The sequence below is a fragment of the Leptodactylus fuscus genome, chromosome 1, assembly GCF_031893055.1.
Source record: "Leptodactylus fuscus isolate aLepFus1 chromosome 1, aLepFus1.hap2, whole genome shotgun sequence".
Lineage (NCBI taxonomy): Eukaryota > Metazoa > Chordata > Amphibia > Anura > Leptodactylidae > Leptodactylus > Leptodactylus fuscus.
In genome coordinates, this window is record NC_134265.1 from 359419317 (window position 1) to 359443455 (window position 24139).

The 24139-nt window shown below is 43.7% G+C and overlaps 1 protein-coding gene across 2 annotated transcripts in view; it reads right to left on the reverse strand.

Moving 5' to 3' along the window:
* Positions 1–19995: 19995 nt before the first annotated feature.
* Positions 19996–24139, reverse strand: part of SFXN5 (sideroflexin 5) — a 144771-nt gene continuing 140627 nt past the window's right edge. For both annotated transcript variants that reach the window (XM_075261841.1, XM_075261842.1), the window contains one exon: positions 19996–20892. In XM_075261841.1, the coding sequence (XP_075117942.1) occupies positions 20815–20892 (78 nt within the window). In that variant the 3' untranslated portion in view covers positions 19996–20814. The remainder of the gene's footprint in view (positions 20893–24139) is intronic.

The following is a 24139-nucleotide window of genomic DNA, read 5'->3' on the forward strand; positions in this document are numbered from 1 at the left end:
ATTGGTCCAAACTGGGCTGGTTAGAGGCTCCCTCCACCATGAATTTGCCCAAACTGGGCTGTTTAGAGGCTCCCTCCACCATGAATTTGCCCAAACTGGGCTGGTTAGAGGCTCCCTCCACCATGAATTGGTCCAAACGGGTTTTTAGAGGCTCCCTTCACCATGAATTGGTCCAAACTTGGCTGTTTAGAGGCTCCCTCCACCATGAATTTGCCCAAACTGGGCTGTTTAGAGGCTCCCTCCACCATGAATTGGTCCAAACTGGGCTGGTTAGAGGCTCCCTCCACCATGAATTTCCCAAAACTTGGCTGTTTAGAGGCTCCCTCCACCATTAATTGGTCCAAACTGGGCTGGTTAGAGGCTCCCTCCACCATGAATTTGCCCAAACTGGGCTGTTTAGAGGCTCCCTCCACCATGAATTTGCCCAAACTGGGCTGGTTAGAGGCTCCCTCCACCATGAATTGGTCCAAACTGGGCTGGTTAGAGGCTCCCTCCACAATTAATTGGTCCAAACTGGGCTAATTAGAGGCTCCCTCCACCATGAATTGGTCCAAACTGGGTTTTTTAGAGGCTCCCTCCACCATGAATTTGCCCAAACTGGGCTGTTTAGAGGCTCCCTCCACCATGAATTGGTCCAAACTGGGCTGGTTAGAGGCTCCCTCCACCATGAATTTCCCAAAACTTGGCTGTTTAGAGGCTCCCTCCACCATTAATTGGTCCAAACTGGGCTGGTTAGAGGCTCCCTCCACCATGAATTTGCCCAAACTGGGGTGGTTAGAGGCTCCCTCCACCATTAATTGGTCCAAACTGGGCTGGTTAGAGGCTCCCTCCACAATTAATTGGTCCAAACTGGGCTAATTAGAGGCTCCCTCCACCATGAATTGGTCCAAACTGGGTTTTTTAGAGGCTCCCTCCACCATGAATTTGCCCAAACTGGGCTGTTTAGAGGCTCCCTCCACCATGAATTGGTCCAAACTGGGCTGGTTAGAGGCTCCCTCCACCATGAATTGGTCCAAACTGGGCTGGTTAGAGGCTCCCTCCACCATGAATTTCCCAAAACTTGGCTGTTTAGAGGCTCCCTCCACCATTAATTGGTCCAAACTGGGCTGGTTAGAGGCTCCCTCCACCATGAATTTGCCCAAACTGGGCTGTTTAGAGGCTCCCTCCACCATGAATTTGCCCAAACTGGGCTGGTTAGAGGCTCCCTCCACCATGAATTGGTCCAAACTGGGCTGGTTAGAGGCTCCCTCCACCATGAATTTGCCCAAACTGGGCTGTTTAGAGGCTCCCTCCACCATGAATTTGCCCAAACTGGGCTGGTTAGAGGCTCCCTCCACCATGAATTGGTCCAAACGGGTTTTTAGAGGCTCCCTTCACCATGAATTGGTCCAAACTTGGCTGTTTAGAGGCTCCCTCCACCATGAATTTGCCCAAACTGGGCTGTTTAGAGGCTCCCTCCACCATGAATTGGTCCAAACTGGGCTGGTTAGAGGCTCCCTCCACCATGAATTTCCCAAAACTTGGCTGTTTAGAGGCTCCCTCCACCATTAATTGGTCCAAACTGGGCTGGTTAGAGGCTCCCTCCACCATGAATTTGCCCAAACTGGGCTGTTTAGAGGCTCCCTCCACCATGAATTTGCCCAAACTGGGCTGGTTAGAGGCTCCCTCCACCATGAATTGGTCCAAACTGGGCTGGTTAGAGGCTCCCTCCACCATGAATTTGCCCAAACTGGGCTGTTTAGAGGCTCCCTCCACCATGAATTTGCCCAAACTGGGCTGGTTAGAGGCTCCCTCCACCATTAATTGGTCCAAACTGGGCTGGTTAGAGGCTCCCTCCACCATGAATTTGCCCAAACTGGGCTGTTTAGAGGCTCCCTCCACCATGAATTTGCCCAAACTGGGCTGGTTAGAGGCTCCCTCCACCATGAATTGGTCCAAACTGGGCTGGTTAGAGGCTCCCTCCACCATGAATTTGCCCAAACTGGGCTGTTTAGAGGCTCCCTCCACCATGAATTTGCCCAAACTGGGCTGGTTAGAGGCTCCCTCCACCATGAATTGGTCCAAACGGGTTTTTAGAGGCTCCCTTCACCATGAATTGGTCCAAACTTGGCTGGTTAGAGGCTCCCTCCACCATGAATTTGCCCAAACTGGGCTGTTTAGAGGCTCCCTCCACCATGAATTGGTCCAAACTGGGCTGGTTAGAGGCTCCCTCCACCATGAATTTCCCAAAACTTGGCTGTTTAGAGGCTCCCTCCACCATTAATTGGTCCAAACTGGGCTGGTTAGAGGCTCCCTCCACCATGAATTTGCCCAAACTGGGGTGGTTAGAGGCTCCCTCCACCATTAATTGGTCCAAACTGGGCTGGTTAGAGGCTCCCTCCACAATTAATTGGTCCAAACTGGGCTAATTAGAGGCTCCCTCCACCATGAATTGGTCCAAACTGGGTTTTTTAGAGGCTCCCTCCACCATGAATTTGCCCAAACTGGGCTGTTTAGAGGCTCCCTCCACCATGAATTGGTCCAAACTGGGCTGGTTAGAGGCTCCCTCCACCATGAATTGGTCCAAACTGGGCTGGTTAGAGGCTCCCTCCACCATGAATTTCCCAAAACTTGGCTGTTTAGAGGCTCCCTCCACCATTAATTGGTCCAAACTGGGCTGGTTAGAGGCTCCCTCCACCATGAATTTGCCCAAACTGGGCTGTTTAGAGGCTCCCTCCACCATGAATTTGCCCAAACTGGGCTGGTTAGAGGCTCCCTCCACCATGAATTGGTCCAAACTGGGCTGGTTAGAGGCTCCCTCCACCATGAATTGGTCCAAACTGGGCTGGTTAGAGGCTCCCTCCACCATGAATTTCCCAAAACTTGGCTGTTTAGAGGCTCCCTCCACCATTAATTGGTCCAAACTGGGCTGGTTAGAGGCTCCCTCCACCATGAATTTGCCCAAACTGGGCTGTTTAGAGGCTCCCTCCACCATGAATTTGCCCAAACTGGGCTGGTTAGAGGCTCCCTCCACCATGAATTGGTCCAAACTGGGCTGGTTAGAGGCTCCCTCCACCATGAATTTGCCCAAACTGGGCTGTTTAGAGGCTCCCTCCACCATGAATTTGCCCAAACTGGGCTGGTTAGAGGCTCCCTCCACCATGAATTGGTCCAAACTGGGCTGGTTAGAGGCTCCCTCCACCATGAATTTGCCCAAACTGGGCTGTTTAGAGGCTCCCTCCACCATGAATTTGCCCAAACTGGGCTGGTTAGAGGCTCCCTCCACCATGAATTGGTCCAAACGGGTTTTTAGAGGCTCCCTTCACCATGAATTGGTCCAAACTTGGCTGTTTAGAGGCTCCCTCCACCATGAATTGGTCCAAACTGGGGTGGTTAGAGGCTCCCTCCACCATGAATTTGCCCAAACTGGGCTGTTTAGAGGCTCCCTCCACCATGAATTGGTCCAAACTGGGTTTTTTAGAGGCTCCCTCCACCATGAATTGGTCCAAACTGGGCTGGTTAGAGGCTCCCTCCACCATGAATTGGTCCAAACTGGGGTGGTTAGAGGCTCCCTCCACCATTAATTGGTCCAAACTGGGCTGGTTAGAGGCTCCCTCCACCATTAATTGGTCCAAACTGGGCTGGTTAGAGGCTCCCTCCACCATGAATTTGCCCAAACTGGGCTGGTTAGAGGCTCCCTCCACCATGAATTGGTCCAAACTGGGGTTTTTAGAGGCTCCCTCCACCATGAATTGGTCCAAACTGGGGTTTTTAGAGTCTCCCTCCACCATGAATTGGTCCAAACTGGGGTTTTTAGAGGCTCCCTCCACCATGAATTTGCCCAAACTCTGCTGGTTAGAGGCTCAATCCACCCTGATTTTCAAAACAAATGTTGGTGCCAACCTCAACTTACTACAAGGGCCAAATTCACTGCTGGTGACAAGCTCTCCTCACTGCAAGTGCCAAATACACATGTTTCAAGGTGTTTTCCTACTGTCAGAGAGGTGGTATTGAGTGTGTAAAGTGTGTAGTTGTTAGGCTGTGATGTTGGGGTAATAGAGGGTCTTTGGTGTGTTAGATGCCCCCAGACATGCTTCCCCTGCTGTCCCAGTGTGATTCCAGAGGTGTTGGCATCATTTCCTGGGGTGTCATAGTGGACTTGGTGACCCTCCAGACACGGATTTGGGTTTCCCCCTTAACGAGTATCTGTTCCCCATAGACTATAATGGGGTTCGAAACCCGTTCGAACACACGAACATTGAGCGGCTGTTCGAATCGAATTTCGAACCTCGAACATTTTAGTGTTCGCTCATCTCTAATATTAACCTGAAATCCCTCTGTTCCAAAGTCACTATGTACAGTTTATACCAACACCGTATAGCAGCTGAAATACAAATTAAATTCAACACAAAAGTCTCATGTGCTCTCAGAATTACAGCAAAAGCAAGATACACAGTTACATTTTATATCCCATCCCTTATACACAGTACGAAAACCTTACCCGCGCCTGTATATACCCACTGCTACAATCACCGCAGACGAAGTCGCGGGTACCAGCTAGTAACTACTATAATACTGTTCCTATGTCTGTGGATATTCCAGATTGTAGTACATTACACTTGTTCATAGATATTCTTTAATCATATATAATATTATTCTTGATCAGGATTTCTTTGTTATTGGGAATTGCTGCTTTGGATGTGACTGGAGTATAAGACATAATAATTGGGATAATTTTGTATTGTTGTCTGCAGACTTAATGACTCTTTTCTTCTCGTTGATACAGATTTTGTACAGATTTTCGGCTCCTTGATGTGGGTTCTGGTCACATGACATATTATGTAACGTTCTGCTCGTCTGGTCAAGATTTCGCCTTCTTATTCCAGTCATTGAAATGTGATACTTTCCTCTCCACTATGGCCGCCATGAGACATGCAGTTACCTCTTTATGTTTCTATACTTGCCTAATTTTGGCTATTTAGTGGCTTATATACATTTGGGTACTGTAATGGCGGCCAGTGTGGTTTGTACCCAGCTTTCCCAGATAATGATAAATCAGTGAGTATATATTGGAAGTTGTTGGACTCGGTCTCCATGGATAAATTGGTCAGTGCCAATGTTTCCACCAGGAATCTGTGTGTGTGCGACGTGTCACGTGTCTCCCTCTGCAGAGAGGGAAGTGTGACTGCACCTATGTAATCTGGCATCTGCCACATCACAGACACCAGAGAACATCACCAGGGTCTCAGCACAAGATTTGCAGCCAACCTGGCAGCGGCTTTGTTCTCAGAAATAGCATTTGTTGTTCTGGTGTAAAAACACAAATATTATTCCGGAACTTCCCAGCCTTATAGTGACAGTCAACAAACAAATAGAGAGGGGGTGACCTGCTGATAGGCAGCGGGCACCAGCCTGGCACTCAGACGGTTATATATGTACAAGTCCCTTCTAGAAGAATTAGTGTAGTTCTGATAATAGGTACTAGATAATATAGACTCTTAATTATAGCATTCCGCTATGATTAAGGGACATTAAAAATCTGTCCCGAAACGCGTCAGCGGTTTTGGTTTTATTTTCACATTTTTCTATCTTTTTCTCACTATGTTCTGTTGTTAAACCTCTGAATGTATTCACCCACTTGGGGTGAGTCCTTTTAAAAGTATGAAATAAAGTTTTTTTTGAGTTTTAACCTCCTCTGAGCTGCAGATCCTTCAAACTTTGTTTGAATCCTTTTTGGAATTTTTTCTCATAGTTATATTCTTGTACATAGGAGGTAGTATTATAGTAGTTACAGTCCTATGAAAAAGTTTGGGCACCCCTATTAATCTTAATCATTTTTAGTTCTAAATATTTTGGTATTTGCAACAGCCATTTCAGTTTGATATATCTAATAACTGATGGACACAGTAATATTTCAGGATTGAAATGAGGTTTATTGTACTAACAGAAAATGTGCAATATGCATTAAACCAAAATTTGACCGATGCAAAAGTATGGGCACCTCAACAGAAAAGTGACATTAATATTTAGTAGATCCTCCTTTTGCAAAGATAACAGCCTCTAGTCGCTTCCTGTAGCTTTTAATCAGTTCCTGGATCCTGGATAAAGGTATTTTGGACAAACAATTCAAGTTCAGTTAAGTTAGATGGTCGCCGAGCATGGACAGCCCGCTTCAGATCATCCCACAGATGTTCAATGATATTCAGGTCTGGGGACTGGGATGGCCATTCCAGAACATTGTAATTGTTCCTCTGCATGAATGCCTGAGGATTTGGAGCGGTGTTTTGGATCATTGTCTTGCTGAAATATCCATCCCCGGCGTAACTTCAACTTCGTCACTGATTCTTGAACATTATTCTCAAGAATCTGCTGATACTGAGTGGAATCCATGCGACCCTCAACTTTAACAAGATTCCCGGTGCCGGCATTGGCCAAACAGCCCCAAAGCATGATGGAACCTCCACCAAATTTTACAGTGGGTAGCATGTGTTTTTCTTGGAATGCTGTTTCTTTTTGGATGCCATGCATAACGCCTTTTTTTATAACCAAACAACTCAATCTTTGTTTCCAAAATGAAGTTGGCTTCTCCAAATGTGCTTTTTCATACCTCAGGCAACTCTATTTGTGGCGTACGTGCAGAAACGGCTTCTTTCTCATCACTCTCCCATACAGCTTCTATTTGTGCAAAGTGCGCTGTATAGTTGACCGATGCACAGTGACACCATCTGCAGCAAGATGATGCTGCAGCTCTTTGGAGGTGGTCTGTGGATTGCCCTTGACTGTTCTCACCATTCTTCTTCTCTGCCTTTCTGATATTTTTCTTGGCCTGCCACTTCTGGGCTTAACAAGAACTGTCCCTGTGGTCTTCCATTTCCTTACTATGTTCCTCACAGTGGAAACTGACAGGTTAAATCTCTGAGACAACGTTTTGTATCCTTCCCCTGAACAACTATGTTGAACAATCTTTGTTTTCAGATCATTTGAGAGCGGGCTGTCCATGTTCGGCGACCATCAAACTTAACTGAACTTGAATTGTTTTGTAGAAAGAAATGGTCCAAAATACCTTCATCCAGGATCCAGGAACTGATTAAAAGCTACAGGAAGCGACTAGAGGCAAAAGGAGGATCTACTAAATAATAATGTCACTTTTCTGTTGAGGTGCCCATACTTTTGCACCGGTCAAATTTTGGTTTAATGCATATTGCGCATTTTCTGTTAGTACAATAAACATCATTCCAATCCTGAAATATTACTGTGTCCATCAGTTATTAGATATATCAAACACCAAAATATTTAGAACTAAAAATGATTAAGATTAATAGGGGTGCCCAAACTTTTTCATAGGACTGTATATTCTTGTACATAGGAGTAGTATTATAGTAGTTATATTCCTGTACATAGGAGCAGTATTATAGTAGTTATATTCTTGTACATAGGAGCAGTATTATAGTAGTCATATTCTTGTACATAGGAGGTAGTATTATAGTAGTTATATTCTTGTACATAGGAGGTAGTATTATAGTAGTTATATTCTTGTACATAGGAGGTAGTATTATAGTAGTTATATTCTTGTACATAGGAGGTAGTATTATAGTAGTTATATTCTTGTACATAGGAGGTAGTATTATAGTAGTTATATTCTTGTACATAGGAGGTAGTATTATAGTAGTTATATTCTTGTACATAGGAGTAGTATTATAGTAGTTATATTCTTGTACATAGGAGTAGTATTATAGTAGTGATATTCTTGTACATAGGAGGTAGTATTATAGTAGTTATATTCTTGTACATAGGAGGTAGTATTATAGTAGTTATATTCTTGTACATAGGAGGTAGTATTATAGTAGTTATATTCTTGTACATAGGAGCAGTATTATAGTAGTTATATTCTTGTACATAGGAGCAGTATTATAGTAGTTATATTCTTGTACATAGGAGTAGTATTATAGTAGTTATATTCTTGTACATAGGAGGTAGTATTATAGTAGTTATATTCTTGTACATAGGAGTAGTATTATAGTAGTTATATTCTTGTACATAGGAGGTAGTATTATAGTAGTTATATTCTTGTACATAGGAGTAGTATTATAGTAGTTATATTCTTGTACATAGGAGCAGTATTATAGTAGTTATATTCTTGTACATAGGAGCAGTATTATAGTAGTTATATTCTTGTACATAGGAGCAGTATTATAGTAGTTATATTCTTGTACATAGTTGCAGTATTATAGTAGTTATATTATTGTACATAGGAGACAGTATTAGGTGTGAGTGATAGTTTGATAGTAGTTTTTTTTCTTCTGTTACATATAGGACAATATAGAGGTGGCAGGTGACTTGCACTTGCTCTTTAGTCTGCCTCTTTGCTGTTTTGATGGTATTGGATGTATCAGGACATTAGGACATCCGCTGGTCACTTTGATGAGTTGTGTACAAACAGACTTCTATTGTTTGGCAAATGACCATCAGTGACCCTTGAGTCCTGTCAGTGACAGCTCAGCCTGCAGCATATGATCGGGATGCCTCCTCCTCCTCCTCTTACTTCTCAGCCTTTTATCCTTATTACACTCCTGCAGGTTAAACAGGGGAGCAATTTGTTGGTAAATGTTCTCCAGCAGATACTTAATATTCGGAGCAGGTGTGAAGGAGCTGGGGTCAGACACATACCTGTTCTCACCAGCACTGCTTATGTCTATGGAACGCAATGACACTTTGCAGCTGAGCCAATATATCTAAGCCAATCATGAGATACAATCTAATCATCCCGGATATCTAATATGATTATGTGAGCAGCGCTGTCTGCAGAAGATACACTGTATCTAAAGCTGTCATGGGCCATACAATCTGTCGAGTGGTAACTGTTACCAGTGTGGCTCTATCTGACCATCATATGTATTATTATCTAATGCATCTAAGGCCTCGTTCACATCTGTGTTGGTAATCTGTTCGGGGTAGTCTGCATGGGGACCCCCCTGAACGGACTACCAAATACATTGGCAAGCGGTGTGCAGTGAAAGCACAAGGATCCCATAGACTATAATGGGGTCCGTGTGCTTTCCGCACGAGTCATGTGGACAGGAAAGTAGATTTTGAACTACGCATCTGTCCGCATGCTTTTCACACGGACCCCATTATAGTCTATGAGTATGAGTAGAGCCATTCACAATCCTGATGCCAGTGCCCCAGTGTACATATTACAGTACCATACTTGTTACCTGTGCAGTACTCCTGATATATCTTCCACAAGTTCAGGGGAAAAGCACAATATGTTGGCAATGGGGAAGACGTGTGATTTTGGGGTTCAGCACCCTTCTATTTACCATTGATGTTGGGTACTCACAGAGCATAGAGATGGCACCAGGAGCTGTGATATACAGGCTGTCCAGTTGGATTTGTATCACACCAATGGCCTAGGGGTTCTGGTGTGAAGAACCCAAAGCCCAATTCTCTTCCACCATTACCCCTGGCCATAGCTTGCCCCGGTCCACTGGAAGAGTGGATGGTATCTTAGGTTATTCGTCACGACTGAATGTGTTGATAAATCGGCCCCGCACCCGTCTCCCCAAGTACGCGGCTGCCGGTGCAGGTAATTGTTTGTTTATTTAGCACTGTTGGGCCGCCTTCGTTACATGGCTTGTTAGAAGATCCTATGGGATGACACCTGAGGAGATGGATCCAGCGGGGCCTGGGCAGGAGCGGTGGAGGGGAGTAATTGGTGTCAAGACCAGAAGACAGAGATGCTAAGTAATTTGATCTCGGAGCGACTCGTCTCTTCTGTCCGCGCTCTGAGGCCGCAGAAGATGACTCTCTCCAGGTGAGGACTTACAAGTGATAATCCCTTATTTCTCCCTCCTGAGGGTTGAGATGTGTTAGTAGATCTGCTGACAGCAAACAGCGCATCGCCCGAATGCCAGCTGAAAACAAGCGCCCTTAACCCTTTATAGGAAAAAACTCAAGACACGACAGAAAACCTGAAAATTCCCACGAAAGGAGCCGATATTCTCTAAGGTAACACTCCCAAGGGTCCAGGAGGATGAGATAGGAGGAGCTGTTTGCTGTGGTCTCCATGAACTTCTTTCCAGAATATAACGTAGAAAAATTCTGCTTTACGGTGCCAATACTGTCCCATATAGGGCTCACAATCTAAATTCTCTATCAGATGAGGATAAACCGTAATACCGAGCATAGTCACTATATTGTGTATGGCACTGTGCTTGGGAAGTAGTGACAAGATCACAGAAATCAATATCATAATCCTGGACAACCCCTTTAAGGTTATCCCGGCCAGTTCAATTGGTCATTACGTCAATAGAGCGCCTATATTTATCCAACTTCATGTCATCCCCATTCATATCCTCTGGGGTAAAAGAACATCTCATTCTGGTCAAGGTTCTTCTATGAGTATAGTAGGTCAATGGTTAGCACTTCATGGAGGTCCAAAGTCAACCAAGGACCTCATCCAATCCTCATGTAGATTATGTTCTCCTCACTCTTATCTTCTGGTCTCCATAAATATAGAATAGAGATGACCACCTAAAATGACATGGACAAGTGATCATCTAGAGGAGGGGCCAAAAGATGACCAATTGGCAGAAAACCTGGTTTGGATAAGGGTTTGGTCTTCTCACCGAGGTGGCCTTTTGGAAAGGCTTTGTTGTACATAATATGGACATGATATAATGAGACATCAAACTAGAGACTAGAATCAGTATAATACAGGAACAATAAGAGGCTCAGTGGTTGAGATACTACATGTCTCAGCGTGTCTGTAAGATCTGCATCAGTCTCTGTGGGTTCTTATCAGAACGTTATAGGTGTGGACCTTGCAGTCACCCATACACATCTCCTTGTCCCCGGGTGCTCTACTGGCCTCCTATCTTACAGAACCCTGCTGGGAAAGTAATTGTGTCCTGAAGAAATTGGCTGCAACGTTCGTTACATTAGATTAGACTGTAAGCTCCACTGAAGTAGGGACTGATGTGCAATATCCTGTAAAGTATGTATATTGAGGCCATACGTAGAAGGGGCAACAGTTAACTATATCATTTTCCACCAATTTCCCAACAGGACCCTACTGTGATACAAATACAGCCTGAACAGCTCCTAAAAGGACACAACCATGGTTTACTAGGCCACAGATGTAAGTCCAGCGAGGGCCGGCTCTAGAAGCATGAACTCTACTAAATTAAGCATAAAAGCACAGCATACATTGGTTGTAGCTGGTTCTAAGGGTCCCAAACCTGGAGATAAGAGAAGAAATGTTGTAGCTGGTTCTAAGGGTCCCAAACCTGGAGATAAGAGAGGAAACCTGGGTTAAGCCTGATGCTGGAGTAAATCAGAGCTTTCTATCACAACTAAAGCACTTTAATCCCATTAGTACAATTCAGTACTTCTCTATATATATCCTGCATGGTCCTGGAGTGAACACGTTATAGAACAGATTCTCCTCCACTTACTGTGTGCAGTGTATGGCAGCTTCAACCAGGAGCTCAGAGAAAACTGCAAGCTAGGGAAAAAGTGCTAAAAATTGCAAAATTTATAGGTCCACCATTTCTAACCCCTAGTAGAGGGGAAAGGAGTTTCTCTGGTGACAACTACCTTCTATACCAGTTAAATATTCTTCAAGAGGTTGTCATTAGGGTTGAGCCGATCTTGAGATTTCAGGATCGTTTTTAAAATCCGATCCCAATGCAAGTCAATGAGACTTTTTTAATAATTGGAGATCGGATCTTAAAAACGATCCTATTCACTGCACAGCAAGGAGTCTAAAAATTGAACGCTTTAATTGTTAGACTCCACACTGTGTAGTGATTAAAAAAAAGTCCTCTGGCTACTTAGTCCCCTCTGGTGTCCACTTACCTGCACAGATCGCTGGTCCGGTCCCCGCTGTTCTCAGTCCTCTTCTCGCCTCGCTGCCCTCGCCTCCCAGGTTCGTGTTACAGGCGGGGCTTGTGGCTTAGGAGAGTGTGGGCGGGTACAGGGCGGGGAGACGTGACGTCACAGCGAGGACCGGACCAGTGATCTGTGCAGGTAAGTGATAGCTACTAGAGATGTTAGGAAGTCTCCCATTAGGATGAATGGATGCAGCCGGCACAGGGGGTTAAGCGGCTGGACGCCGGCATAGGCTGTGCGCCAGCTGCATCCATTCATTCCCATGGGACCTAGCTAACATTGTTAGCTTTTCCCACAATGCTTGGCCAGTAGCAAAGCATTGTGGGAAATAACCTCCGACCTCGATCCCGCCTAAAAAGATCGGGATTGGAACTCCGATCACGATTGTGAAATTTACTCAATCGCTGATCGGAATCCGATCTTTTCTGATCCCGATCGCTCAACCCTAGTTATCACTTACCTTCCACACACCGAGACTCCAAGTGAAAGAACTACCCAGGGCTAGGACAACCTGGAACGGTCCACAATGTTGTCTCCATAGTAGAAGATATGTTCTCACCTCGAGCCTAATATGGTATTTGTAAATGCTATATACAGTAGCTGAGAAGGCCCCGATTCAGAGACAGCTCACACTCCGGGCTCCATATTCTATAAAATAGGAAATCTGTGCAGTCGTGAAAATAAACATGTTATTTTCATAATTCAATTAACACCGGCTACTTGTTACCTCGGCTGAGTAATGTGCCAGAAAAATGTGCAAAACTGAATCCAGCCTCGAATAAGCTGAAAGAACACGAGGGATGCAAATATTCTGCAGGCAGGAAGATATACATCCAGTCATGGTGGCAGATGTGTAGGACAGCTTACTGTAGGGGGAAGCGAGATCTTACATCACCCTGTGCAGCTGACACGGTTTATAGGGTGTATATTAGGCTATGAGCCTATGACTACGTGTGCAGGCCACCGAATGGATCATGGGACCCCCATCGGAAGAGCCACAGTCGTGTGCATAAAGCCTTATAGTGTTGTTCGGCAGCCTGCACCATAGTCATGTACACAAACTGTCTGCTAGTTTACATTCAACTTCCTCTGGGGTGGTTAGGGGGAGTGTCCAAGCTCTTCAGGGGTGGGGCTTATCTCATTAAAAAGCTTAAAGGGAAGGTGTTGATGTTTATTTAATAAAATCAATCACTTTTTTTGTAATCTGATTGAAACAGAGGAAGAAAATACCACGCCGAGTCCTGTGTTCTGTATCTGGGTGAGACGCGGTGCGGTATTTCACATGGTCACAATAAGCAGGCCAGCCGCGTCAAGTTAATGCATGTTTTTTTTATTCTATATATTTCAGTGTTACATTTGTGAAAGATAAAAAGTTGCTTTACATCTGAGAGGTATATGTGCTTGTCAATTGGAAGACATAACATTTTGCCTGCCACACAAGTAGATTATAAGGTGCGCGCAGATACCCACCACTCGCTGTCATGGACGCCAAGCTGACCCTTCCCAGACGGCGTGACATTGTAATGGTTCCTTCATAGTCATTGATCCCAGATATCTATATGTTCTGTAATGGATGATAGAAATCTTCATATATTCTCTCTTATATATGTCGCTCTAGTCCAAGTCTAACTCTAGATATTTGGTACAAGGATTAGTCGCACAGATTTGCTAGATTTTGGTATTATTATCATGACTGTAGACATTCATAGACACTACATAATACTGGTGAGAAGCTCCTGCCTACAAGGAAGCCTGTGACATCACTGGGCTTATGACATCACTACTTGTACTTTTGCTCATAGACATTCTGTGCTGTACAATTATTTTCACGTGATACAGATTTCGGACACAGAGCTCCAAACCCCTTGCATACCATTGTGCTCGCGATGGATGGTCCAGACAGAGGTCAAAACACGCAGGGGGGATTGGACAATACATATGTGAAGACACAAAATACAATGAGGCAGATATAGGAAAATCTGTCTGTAGCCCACAGCAACCAATCACAGTGCTGCGCTGGTCCAGGCTGCTTTGCTGCACCGCGTTGCGATTGGCTGCCATGGGCCATAAAGTACCGTCTATTATAATCTACTGATATTATTATGGTCCTTATTCGCACTTGGCTATTTCACTTTTATCGTACCTGTTATAATGTGAATATAGGGTATTACTCCCCAGAAGGGTTGAGCCGATCTTGAGATTTCAGGATCGATTTTAAAATCTGATTTCCAATAATTTTCCAGCCGATCCAGATCGTGAAATTTGCTCGATCGCCAATCGGATCCCGATCGCTCAACCCTAGTCGATGCTTCTCTATGGGAAAAGTCACTTTTTGGGTTGAGTCGATCTTGAGATAACCTAAAACCTCGATCCCGCTGGAAAAGATCGGGATCGGAATTCCGATCGCGAAATTTACTCGATTGCCAATCAGAATCCGATCTCGATCGCTCAACCCTACTCACCAGTCATCACTCCATCCCATAAAGGAGGGGTTATACTAAACCTAGAAGGTCCACCATACTGGCCAACATTGGCAGAAGTATCTCCGGCTCGACCGGAGCACTCTGGTTGACCCATCCCATTTCTGGCAAGACTATGGCCCTTTAGGGTTTTGGCCTTGTAACCTGGTATTGCCTACAACATGGCTGCCCACTTTGGGCTCAGTTACTGTAGTTATAGACAGGCTCACGTTCACCATAGTTATATACAGGGGTGCCTGATCTTCTTATGTATTAAGCACCTCATGCAGATCCCTGACATGTTATTTTGGCTACAATTCTAGAAGGATATCGATAGACGATATTGATTGCAGTGTATGAAAGAACGGAGATGGGACAAGATGTTCTGCAGTGCAGCAGGGTCTAATGGGCCGATCAGTGGTCGAGTGGGGATATTTACAACCCTAGAAGTCTGGAGAACTCAGAGACAAGTATAAGCTGGTAAAATCTGAGCTGAACACATGAAAATATTCTTAGGAAGGGATACCATGACCCAAAACGTCAGTAGTAAATTCCCTACCGGCAGTGGTGGAGGCACTAGTCATTGTTCGGTCAAGCAAGAGTACGTGATGGGGGATGAATATTTTAGTTCGGACCAAATTCAACGTATCTGACCCTTCATCACCTGAATTTGCTTTGAGGGAACCGCCATTCAGACCAGTTGGATAGGTAGTCCCATTGGAATCGGCGGGGTTGGCTGGTATACATGGCCACCTTAAAAGGGGTATCCAGAGAGTGTTTAAAACTTACTTCCTTGGGCTCTATTTAGATGGTACTTGGAAGTCTGGACTTGTTCAGAAATTGGATCAGCACCCATCTGTACTATGGGGGCTCAACGATCTATTCTGCCAGCCCCTATATAGTACAGGTAACTATCAATGAACACGGGAGATGAGGCGGATTGACTGCAGTCCAAAAACCTGAGGTACAGTCCAAATTGAACCATAGGGGGAAGTATTTCAACACCCTTGGATAACCTCTTTTAGGCTTGATTCACATTATATCTGAGCTTTCTGTCAGATGTAAATGTTGGGAGTATTGACCAACCTTGTACCCTGTACAGCCATAGAGTAGCATACCATTCCCTACTGAAACCCTCCCCCCAAAAAAGAAGCAGAGCATGCGGCGAGCTGAGGCTAAAGCCACCAAAGTGCCGTGTATGGTAAAGCCCTGTAAACTCCCGCCTGTATGATGTAACATGACCTGGTATTACCATAATCACAGATGACTCGCCCTCTCCTGTTTTCCATTAATTAATGCACTAAGAATCAATTACATGCGGTTCATGGGCCTGATCTCTAATTACATAGCTGGGGTGTAATGTCATTATCAGCTACACTCAATTCCCTGTCCTACCATCAGAGGTGATGGGGTGGGGCGGCGTGCTCCTGTTTTCAGACTCTCCTGCCTAATTACACCGGGTAGAATAATTAATTAGCAATTAATGGAATGTGCACAAAGCTGTCATTGCTCATCGGGGGTATCTTTAGGGAACCAATTACTTTTTGTATATTATGACAACCCTGGCACTCCAACTCTGGTAGAGACTTTCTAACACCTTCCGCATTCATCGTAGGACCCGAACCCATTACTGATATAACAGGTAGAGGTCAAATCCCACTAGGACTAGGACCACGTTACGACCGTGACCATCACCACGCTCTGGGAATGTAATGGAGGTGTCAGAATACGGCTGGAGAACTATAATAAATTAATACCATGGCACTTTACCAAGGTTACCAGATCCCTGATCTGATTATAGGTACGGACCAAGTGCCCCAGCTTCAATATTCCCCATTTACGAGACTGCCCAGGATGATCCATCCATAATGATATGTAGGTAAATTAGTGATGTATCCCGCTGCTCTGTAAGAATTAGATTCACAGTTTATTTGTCAAGCTCTGTTTCTCAATTATCATAATTAATTTGTAATTGTAAGGCGGTTAAAGTCAAGGTTCCTCTCATCTTAGCATCATCTGCGACTTGATAACATCAACACCAAACAAAATGTCACCACAAATTAATCATTCTGTGTATAGTGAGGAATATCACACTCGGCGGTTCTTCAAAAGTTCCACTTCCAACCAACTCAGTGCAGGAAGTGACCACACGTGAAGATCTGTGGATACAAGCTACACCATACAAGGAACCAACTCGGCCCTGACCGGATTAGTATTGCTAGGATTTGTTCATGAAAACGTACACAAAAAAAAAGCACCAAAAATGGGACGTTGGATTTCCACCTACTTATATTACTTAAGTTTTAGCTACATCTCCAACTCTGCAAAGACCCAAAAATATATCCCTTAGAATCAGCGTATAAAGAATAAAGAGCGCCTCAACGGAGGAGACAAGAGGCCACGTACAAGGAATCCAACAATGACATGAAGGAGGATGTGATATGTGAGGAGATCTCAGTGTAATATGAAGAAACATGGAGAGATGAGAAGAGAAAGGTCATCCAGTGTAATATAAACAAATACTGACCATCTACATGTGAGGAGATATCATACAGTGTAATAATAAGAAATATTGAGCATGTAGATGCGAGGAGATTAGATCCAGTGTAATATGAAGGAACAGTGGCCATCTAGATATGAGAAGAAATCATTCAGTGTAATATAAAGAAATATTGACCATCTAGATGTGAGCAGATATCCTGCAGTGTAATGTGAAGGAACATTGACCATCTAGATGTGAGGAGATATCATCCAGTGTAATGTGAAGGAACATTGATCATCTAGATGTGAGAAGATATCCTGCAGTGTAATGTGAAGGAACATTGATCATCTAGATGTGAGAAGATATCCTGCAGTGTAATATTAAGAAATATTGACCATCTAGATGTGAGAAGATATCCTCCAGTGTAATGTGAAGGAACATTGACCATCTAGATGTGAGGAGATATCCTGCAGTATAATGTGAAGGAACACTGATCATCTAGATGTGAGGAGATATCCTGCAGTATAATGTGAAGGAACACTGATCATCTAGATGTGAGAAGATATCCTCCAGTGTAATGTGAAGGAACATTGACAATCTAGATGTGAGGAGATATCCTGCAGTGTAATATAAAGAAATATTGACCATCTAGATGTGAGAAGAAATCATCCAGTGTAATATAAAGAAATATTGACCATGTAGATGCGAGTAGATATCATCCAGTGTAATGTGAAGGAACAATGACCATCTAGATGTGATGAGATATTCTTTAGTATAATATGAAGGTATATCGATCATCTATATGTGAGGAGATATCATCCAGTGTAATAAGTAAAAACATTAACAATTGAGATGTGAAGAGACCTTGTCCAATGTAAGATGTAGAAACACTGAAAATCTAGATGCAAGGAGATATCATCCAGTGCAAAATGAAGGCACATTCACCATCTAGCTGTGAGAAGATATTATTCAGTGTAATACGAAGGAACATTGGCCATCTAGATGTGAAGAGATATCCTCCAGTGTATTATGAAGACATACTGAGCATCTAGATATGACCAGATATTAGATATCAGTGAGGTGTAATAAGACAAGGCCAATTGCAATATCTCACCCAGGTAGGATCGTGTCAAGGAAGATATGGTAAAAATCTATCTGGAGAATCCCACCAGGTGTAAGTATGATGGCCTCCAACTCATGAGGTCAGGTCTAATGAGGTAAATTAAGAAAGATGAATGTACCAGGAAAAATAAAGTGAAGATTCACAAACTAGAGCTTCGCCTCCATTTTTGTGCCTTTTTCAGCTAAAACCATGAGTGAGGAGGCTGCGATGTGGCATCAGCAGTAGAAGGGGGCCGATGCTGGCTGTCATGGCTCCCAACCCAATGTGATTCAGCTGCGCCCTCCTGCCAATATCTTATACTACATGATATATTTAGCATACAATCCATTCTAGATCCTTAGTTTACTTCCCGTACAGGAAACAATCATTGACGTGTGAAAGTTCTTCTCTTACTGTAGTGTTCTACATGATATAGTTTTAGTAAAGATTTCGGACCAAGGTCAAGAGAGATCTCCTTGTATCCAGAAGATGTCCTTCCCAGCTCCACCAAGAAGGCCTCTACTACTGGAACAGGATGGTGACCATCTTCTTAAACCTCACGTTCTTAAATCACTGGTGTCCATGTGGCGTCACCCCGACCCCACTGCTTCTCTGTTCATCCTATCGTTACATTAACCAAAGACAGGAGATATTGTTCTATAGACCACTGGCAGATCCAGCTAAGTTTTGTGAGATCTTCTAATAATCTCACGTCCTGATGGTCAATCACATAAGATTACGCTATTAAAATAAGCTAGATCCTCTATGGGTTGACCAGACCCCTACAACAGCCGAAGACTGATGCCTCAAGGGACCAAGAGCTTTTCAACGTCGGGAGGGGGAAATCTCCCGTGTAAACAAGAGATAAAAAAAAAAAAACACAACATGCCTGATCCTTTTTTGCTCCGACATCTGCTACTGGAGGTGAGTCGGGACACCATCATACATCTGGTATTACCATCTGGTACGACGAAATTTTATGTAGTGTGTATAGGCATCAGCTGAATTCCTGAGCCATCAGTTCCATCTCCTGGATCTCTCATAGACATGGTGAATAGAGAGGTGAATAGGATGTCCTCCTTATTTCCTAGGAGAAGAAAGTATCATGGACGTAGGCTAGCATCAGCCATCGGGGACACCACCAAGCAAATTGGATAGTTGGAGAGCTCCAGTGCAATTGGTGGGTTTGACCACCTTACCGATGGGAGCCTTTAAGCTATACATTCGATTTTGACATGACCATCCAGCTCTGTAATGTGATTGGTGACCTCATGACTCTCTCTCACAATGGCCGATGTTAGTGGTGATAAGGATCCAACAGTTCTATTTCAACGACTCAACATTGCGCAGTCAAAATCCGTTAAAAAGTAAGAGTGTAACAATAGTTCATTTCTGTCAATTAACATAATGAGTGAATAGATTAGAAATGTAAATTCCATCAATATTTGGTGTGACCTTTACCTTTTGCCTCGTAGACAATTTTAGGAGAAACTCGGCAGGGAAGTTGTTCCCGCCGCCATCTTGGAGAACGAAGCACAGATATTCTGTGGATGCAGGCTTGTCCAATCCTTCTGTCTCTTCACGTCATTCCAGACAGACTGGATGATATTGAGGTCAGGGATCGGCTCATCGCTTCCAGGACTCCTCCTCCAAAGAGCAAAGGTCACACCAAATATTGAGAGAATTTACGGTTCTTTTTAACTTCATTTTATTTGACAAAAATAAACTACCAACCCTATTATTTTTTAAGACATTCTAAGGCCGGGATCACATGGAGTTTTTTTGGTCCAGAACCTGAGGTGGAGGCCGACCAAAAGCCAGGTAGCCGCAACTGCACTGCACCGGCATCCAGCCACGCACTCCACTCCGGATTAGGCCCAATGAATGGTCTAGTCTGGAGGAGGGAGTGTCTTCAGGCCAAATCACGAGGCGACTTGTCCTGAAGAATGAGCACCTCGCTTCTGTTTTCCGGAAGAAACAGCTCCCGGAAAAAAGACCTGAGCGGCTCCCATTGATTTCAATGGGAGACGTCTTTTTGGTCAGGCAGATACGGCCTCAAAATCCTGACCAAAAAACTCCTATTGAGCTCAGCCTTAATGTGCAGCCATTTCTCCACATCTGCCTAAAATTTTTGAACCACACGATAAACGTTCCGGCATCTACTCACAATTACCTAACGCGTTAGTGACGTCCCTGTAAAATTTCAGCAATAAAATCAAGTTATGCCGATGACGATTATAACGTTATTGGTATATATCTAACCCTAAAGTCTACGGAGGACACGTCACGTACCGTTAGCGAGAGCCACCCAAGCTAAGGCATATAAAACTTCATTACATCCTACCTACGTGTGTCACGTGACACCAAGTCTACCGTGTATCGTCACGTCGGTGTTGGATATTTAACGTGCGACAATAACATGTTTTTGTTTTTTTTCCCCTCGCGTAAAGTTAGGCTTAGTGTGACCTACGGAACTTGGTCTAGTGACGCCCCCTACAGGTGACATGTGACCTTGGTGTGGTCCTCGTGTTAATGACGCTGATCCGGATCATGTTTCGCAGGCTATTTGGATGAATCATTCACTTTTCATGCAGTGATTGTGATCAGATGAGTTTTTTTTTGTTCGCTATCTAATGGTTTTTTAAAAAAAACAGGTTGGTACCACATTATTGTGCTATTTCTTGTCCCCATTAGCAACGACAAGACATGAATCCCGGAACTCTTCTACCTCGGAGAGTTGATAGTTCTGTAGATGTGTTAATTTTCCCCAGCTGTCGGGGATGAGGGAGAGTTCAGGTGTACGTCTGTTCCTTGCTCTGTGGTAAGTGACGGGGAAGGGGGGGGGGGGGGGGCAGGGAGACTTTACTTCGATGTTCGGTGCGGAGGTGACCGAATTTGGCTTACAATCCTTTGTTGTAGACCACCGTCCGGGAGGTGGTGTTCATCGCAATTTCTGGCTCCAGTCGTGAGGTCTCAATCTGTCAGACAAGAAAATAAAACATGAGTTAACTCGTGACTCCTTCCTGCTTGTCCAGATGAAATATATCCAAATACGAGAACCGAAGGACAAATTGCTATTTTTTGTTTTTTTTGCCGATTCCTTCATATTTCCACCCATATGGTTTTACATATAAGGACACAGTAAAAAAAAAAACATTTGGTCTTAAAATGAAGAACATCACACAACAGTATCCACCGGGTCAGTATTTATGGATGATTATGTGTGAAGTGTCTCCTCCGCACATGAACCCGTTGTTCGTAGAACCAATTTTACAGGAATACACTGGGTTTATGGTTGTTCCAGTAGTCAGGTGATTTGTTCTGATAGGACTTTGCAAACTTAGGACGCGCTTCCACAAGCCATACTTCTTCAGGTTTTTTTTTTAATGTATGGTCATAAATCTGAACACGTAACATACTAACTAAGGCCCGTGAAGTCTTACCCCTCGTTCACATCTGCGTTTGGTAATCCATTCAGGGAGTCTGCATAGGGAACCCCCGAATGGATTACCAAGCGTATTTGCAAGCGGTGTGCAGTAAAAGCACATGGACCCCATAGACTATAATGGGGTCCATGTGCTTGCCGTGATATCTCCGCACGAGGAGAGGAAAGTAGATGGTGACGTACTTTCCTCTCCGCATGTTCTGTGCGGAGATCTCGCGGCAAGCACATGGACCCCATTATAGTCTATTGGGATCAGTGTGCTTTCACTGCACAGTGCTTGCAAATGCGTTTGGTATTCTGTTCGGGGGGTCCCCATGCAGACTCCCTTGAATGGAATACCAACACAGATGTGAACGAGGGGTTAGAAATATTCTATGGGTTCATTGCACAGTCAATCTTTTCCACCTGAGAATAATCCTTATCACTGTAGAATTATTTAGGAATGACCTCACACCCTTATCAGATTGATGGGCAGGAACATTTGCTTCTCTATGATCATTGCTGATAGTTTTCCTCCTTGGTACTGTGTTAACAAATGCCTGGATGTTCCAGACCAGCAATCTACCAAAACTTCTGGTGTTAGAGCAATCTACCAAAACTTCTGGTGTTAGAGGCGGTCACACTTGCTGATGATATATTAATCACTGGCACACATCGAAAGTCTGAGGGGTTTGTAAGTGATTTCCATCCCACTAAATGCCCCATACAAGGGTTAGGCAGCAATTTGGGTAAATCTTCTACAATGGATATTGATAAGAAAAATGTTCTCTGTAATGTTCAGCCTTCCGATCTCACACACAGCGTATAAGACTTAAATTTTTTTTTGCATCTTTAAAACCATATAAAATTGCTGTAGATGCGACACGTAGAGAGGGAGCTCGTAGACAGTAAGACTCAAGGAGAGACCCCAAGTCTTGTAGAGTTTGATTATTTACCATACTTCATAAACTATTATTTTGAAATGTTTTGATAGAGGATGCTATAATGTGTGACTGTTAATTATCATTATGATACGTCGCCATAATGCAGGAGAGAGTGTAGGAAGTTACCAGATCTGCTACTCAACCGTATATGTAAACATATGGCTCCGACGTCAGCTTGTCAAAAATACACCGCGTGTCAGGTGGATCAGCCAAGACGATCGTGTGACATGAAAAGATACTTCATTATAACTTTTATGTGCTGAACCTCACGTAATACAGCCCGCATGCTCATCCATTAGTGGAGGTATCAGGTATGTTCAGCTCTAAATACTACTTTATATAATCTACACAGATATAGATCATTAACGCAAAACAAGGAATATCTTAATGAAACAGATGTCACTGTGTAGATACATTACATTACTTATCCTGTATTATACTCCAGAGCTGCGATCACTATTCTGCTGGTGCAGTCACTGTGTACATACATTACATTACTTATCCTGTATTATACTCCAGAGCTGCGCTCACTATTCTGCTTGTAGAGTCACTGTGTACATACATTACATTACTTATCCTGTATTATACTCCACAGCTGCGCTCACTATTCTGCTGGTACAGTCACTGTGTACATACATTACATTACTTATCCTGTATTATACTCCAGAGCTGCGCTCACTATTCTGCTGGTGCAGTCACTGTGTACATACATTACATTACTTATCCTGTATTATACTGCAGAGCTGCACTCACTATTCTGCTGCTGTAGCCACTGTGTACTTACACTACATTACTTATCCTGTATTATACTCCAGAGCTGCGATCACTATTCTGCTGGTGCAGTCACTGTGTACATACATTACATTACTTATACTGTATTATACTCCAGAGCTGCGCTCACTATTCTGCTGGTGCAGTCACTGTGTACATACATTACATTACTTATCCTGTATTATACTGCAGAGCTGCACTCACTATTCTGCTGCTGCAGCCACTGTGTACTTACACTACATTACTTATCCTGTATTATACTCCAGAGCTGCGATCACTATTCTGCTGGTGCAGTCACTGTGTACATACATTACATTACTTATACTGTATTATACTCCAGAGCTGCGCTCACTATTCTGCTGGTGCAGTCACTGTGTACATACATTACATTACTTATCCTGTATTATACTCCAGAGCTGCGCTCACTATTCTGCTGGTTCAGTCACTGTGTACATACATTACATTACTTATCCTGTATTATACTCCAGAGCTGCGCTCACTATTCTGCTTGTAGAGTCACTGTGTACATACATTACATTACTTATCCTGTATTATACTCCACAGCTGCGCTCACTATTCTGCTGGTGCAGTCACTGTGTACATACATTACATTACTTATCCTGTATTATACTCCAGAGCTGCGCTCACTATTCTGCTGGTACAGTCACTGTGTACATACATTACATTACCTATCCTGTATTATTCTCCAGAGCTGCGCTCACTATTCTGCTGGTGCAGTCACTGTGTACATACATTACATTACTTATCCTGTATTATACTCCAGAGCTGCACTCACTATTCTGCTGGTGCAGTCACTGTGTACATACATTACATTACTTATCCTGTATTATACTCCAGAGCTGCGCTCACTATTCTGCGGGTACAGTTACTGTGTACATACATTACTTATCCTGTATTATACTCCAGAGCTGCATTCACTATTCTGCTGGTACAGTCACTGTGTACATACATTACATTACTTATCCTGTATTATACTCCAGAGCTGCGCTCACTATTCTGCTGGTACAGTCACTGTGTACATACATTACATTACTTATCCCGTATTATACTCCAGAGATGCACTCA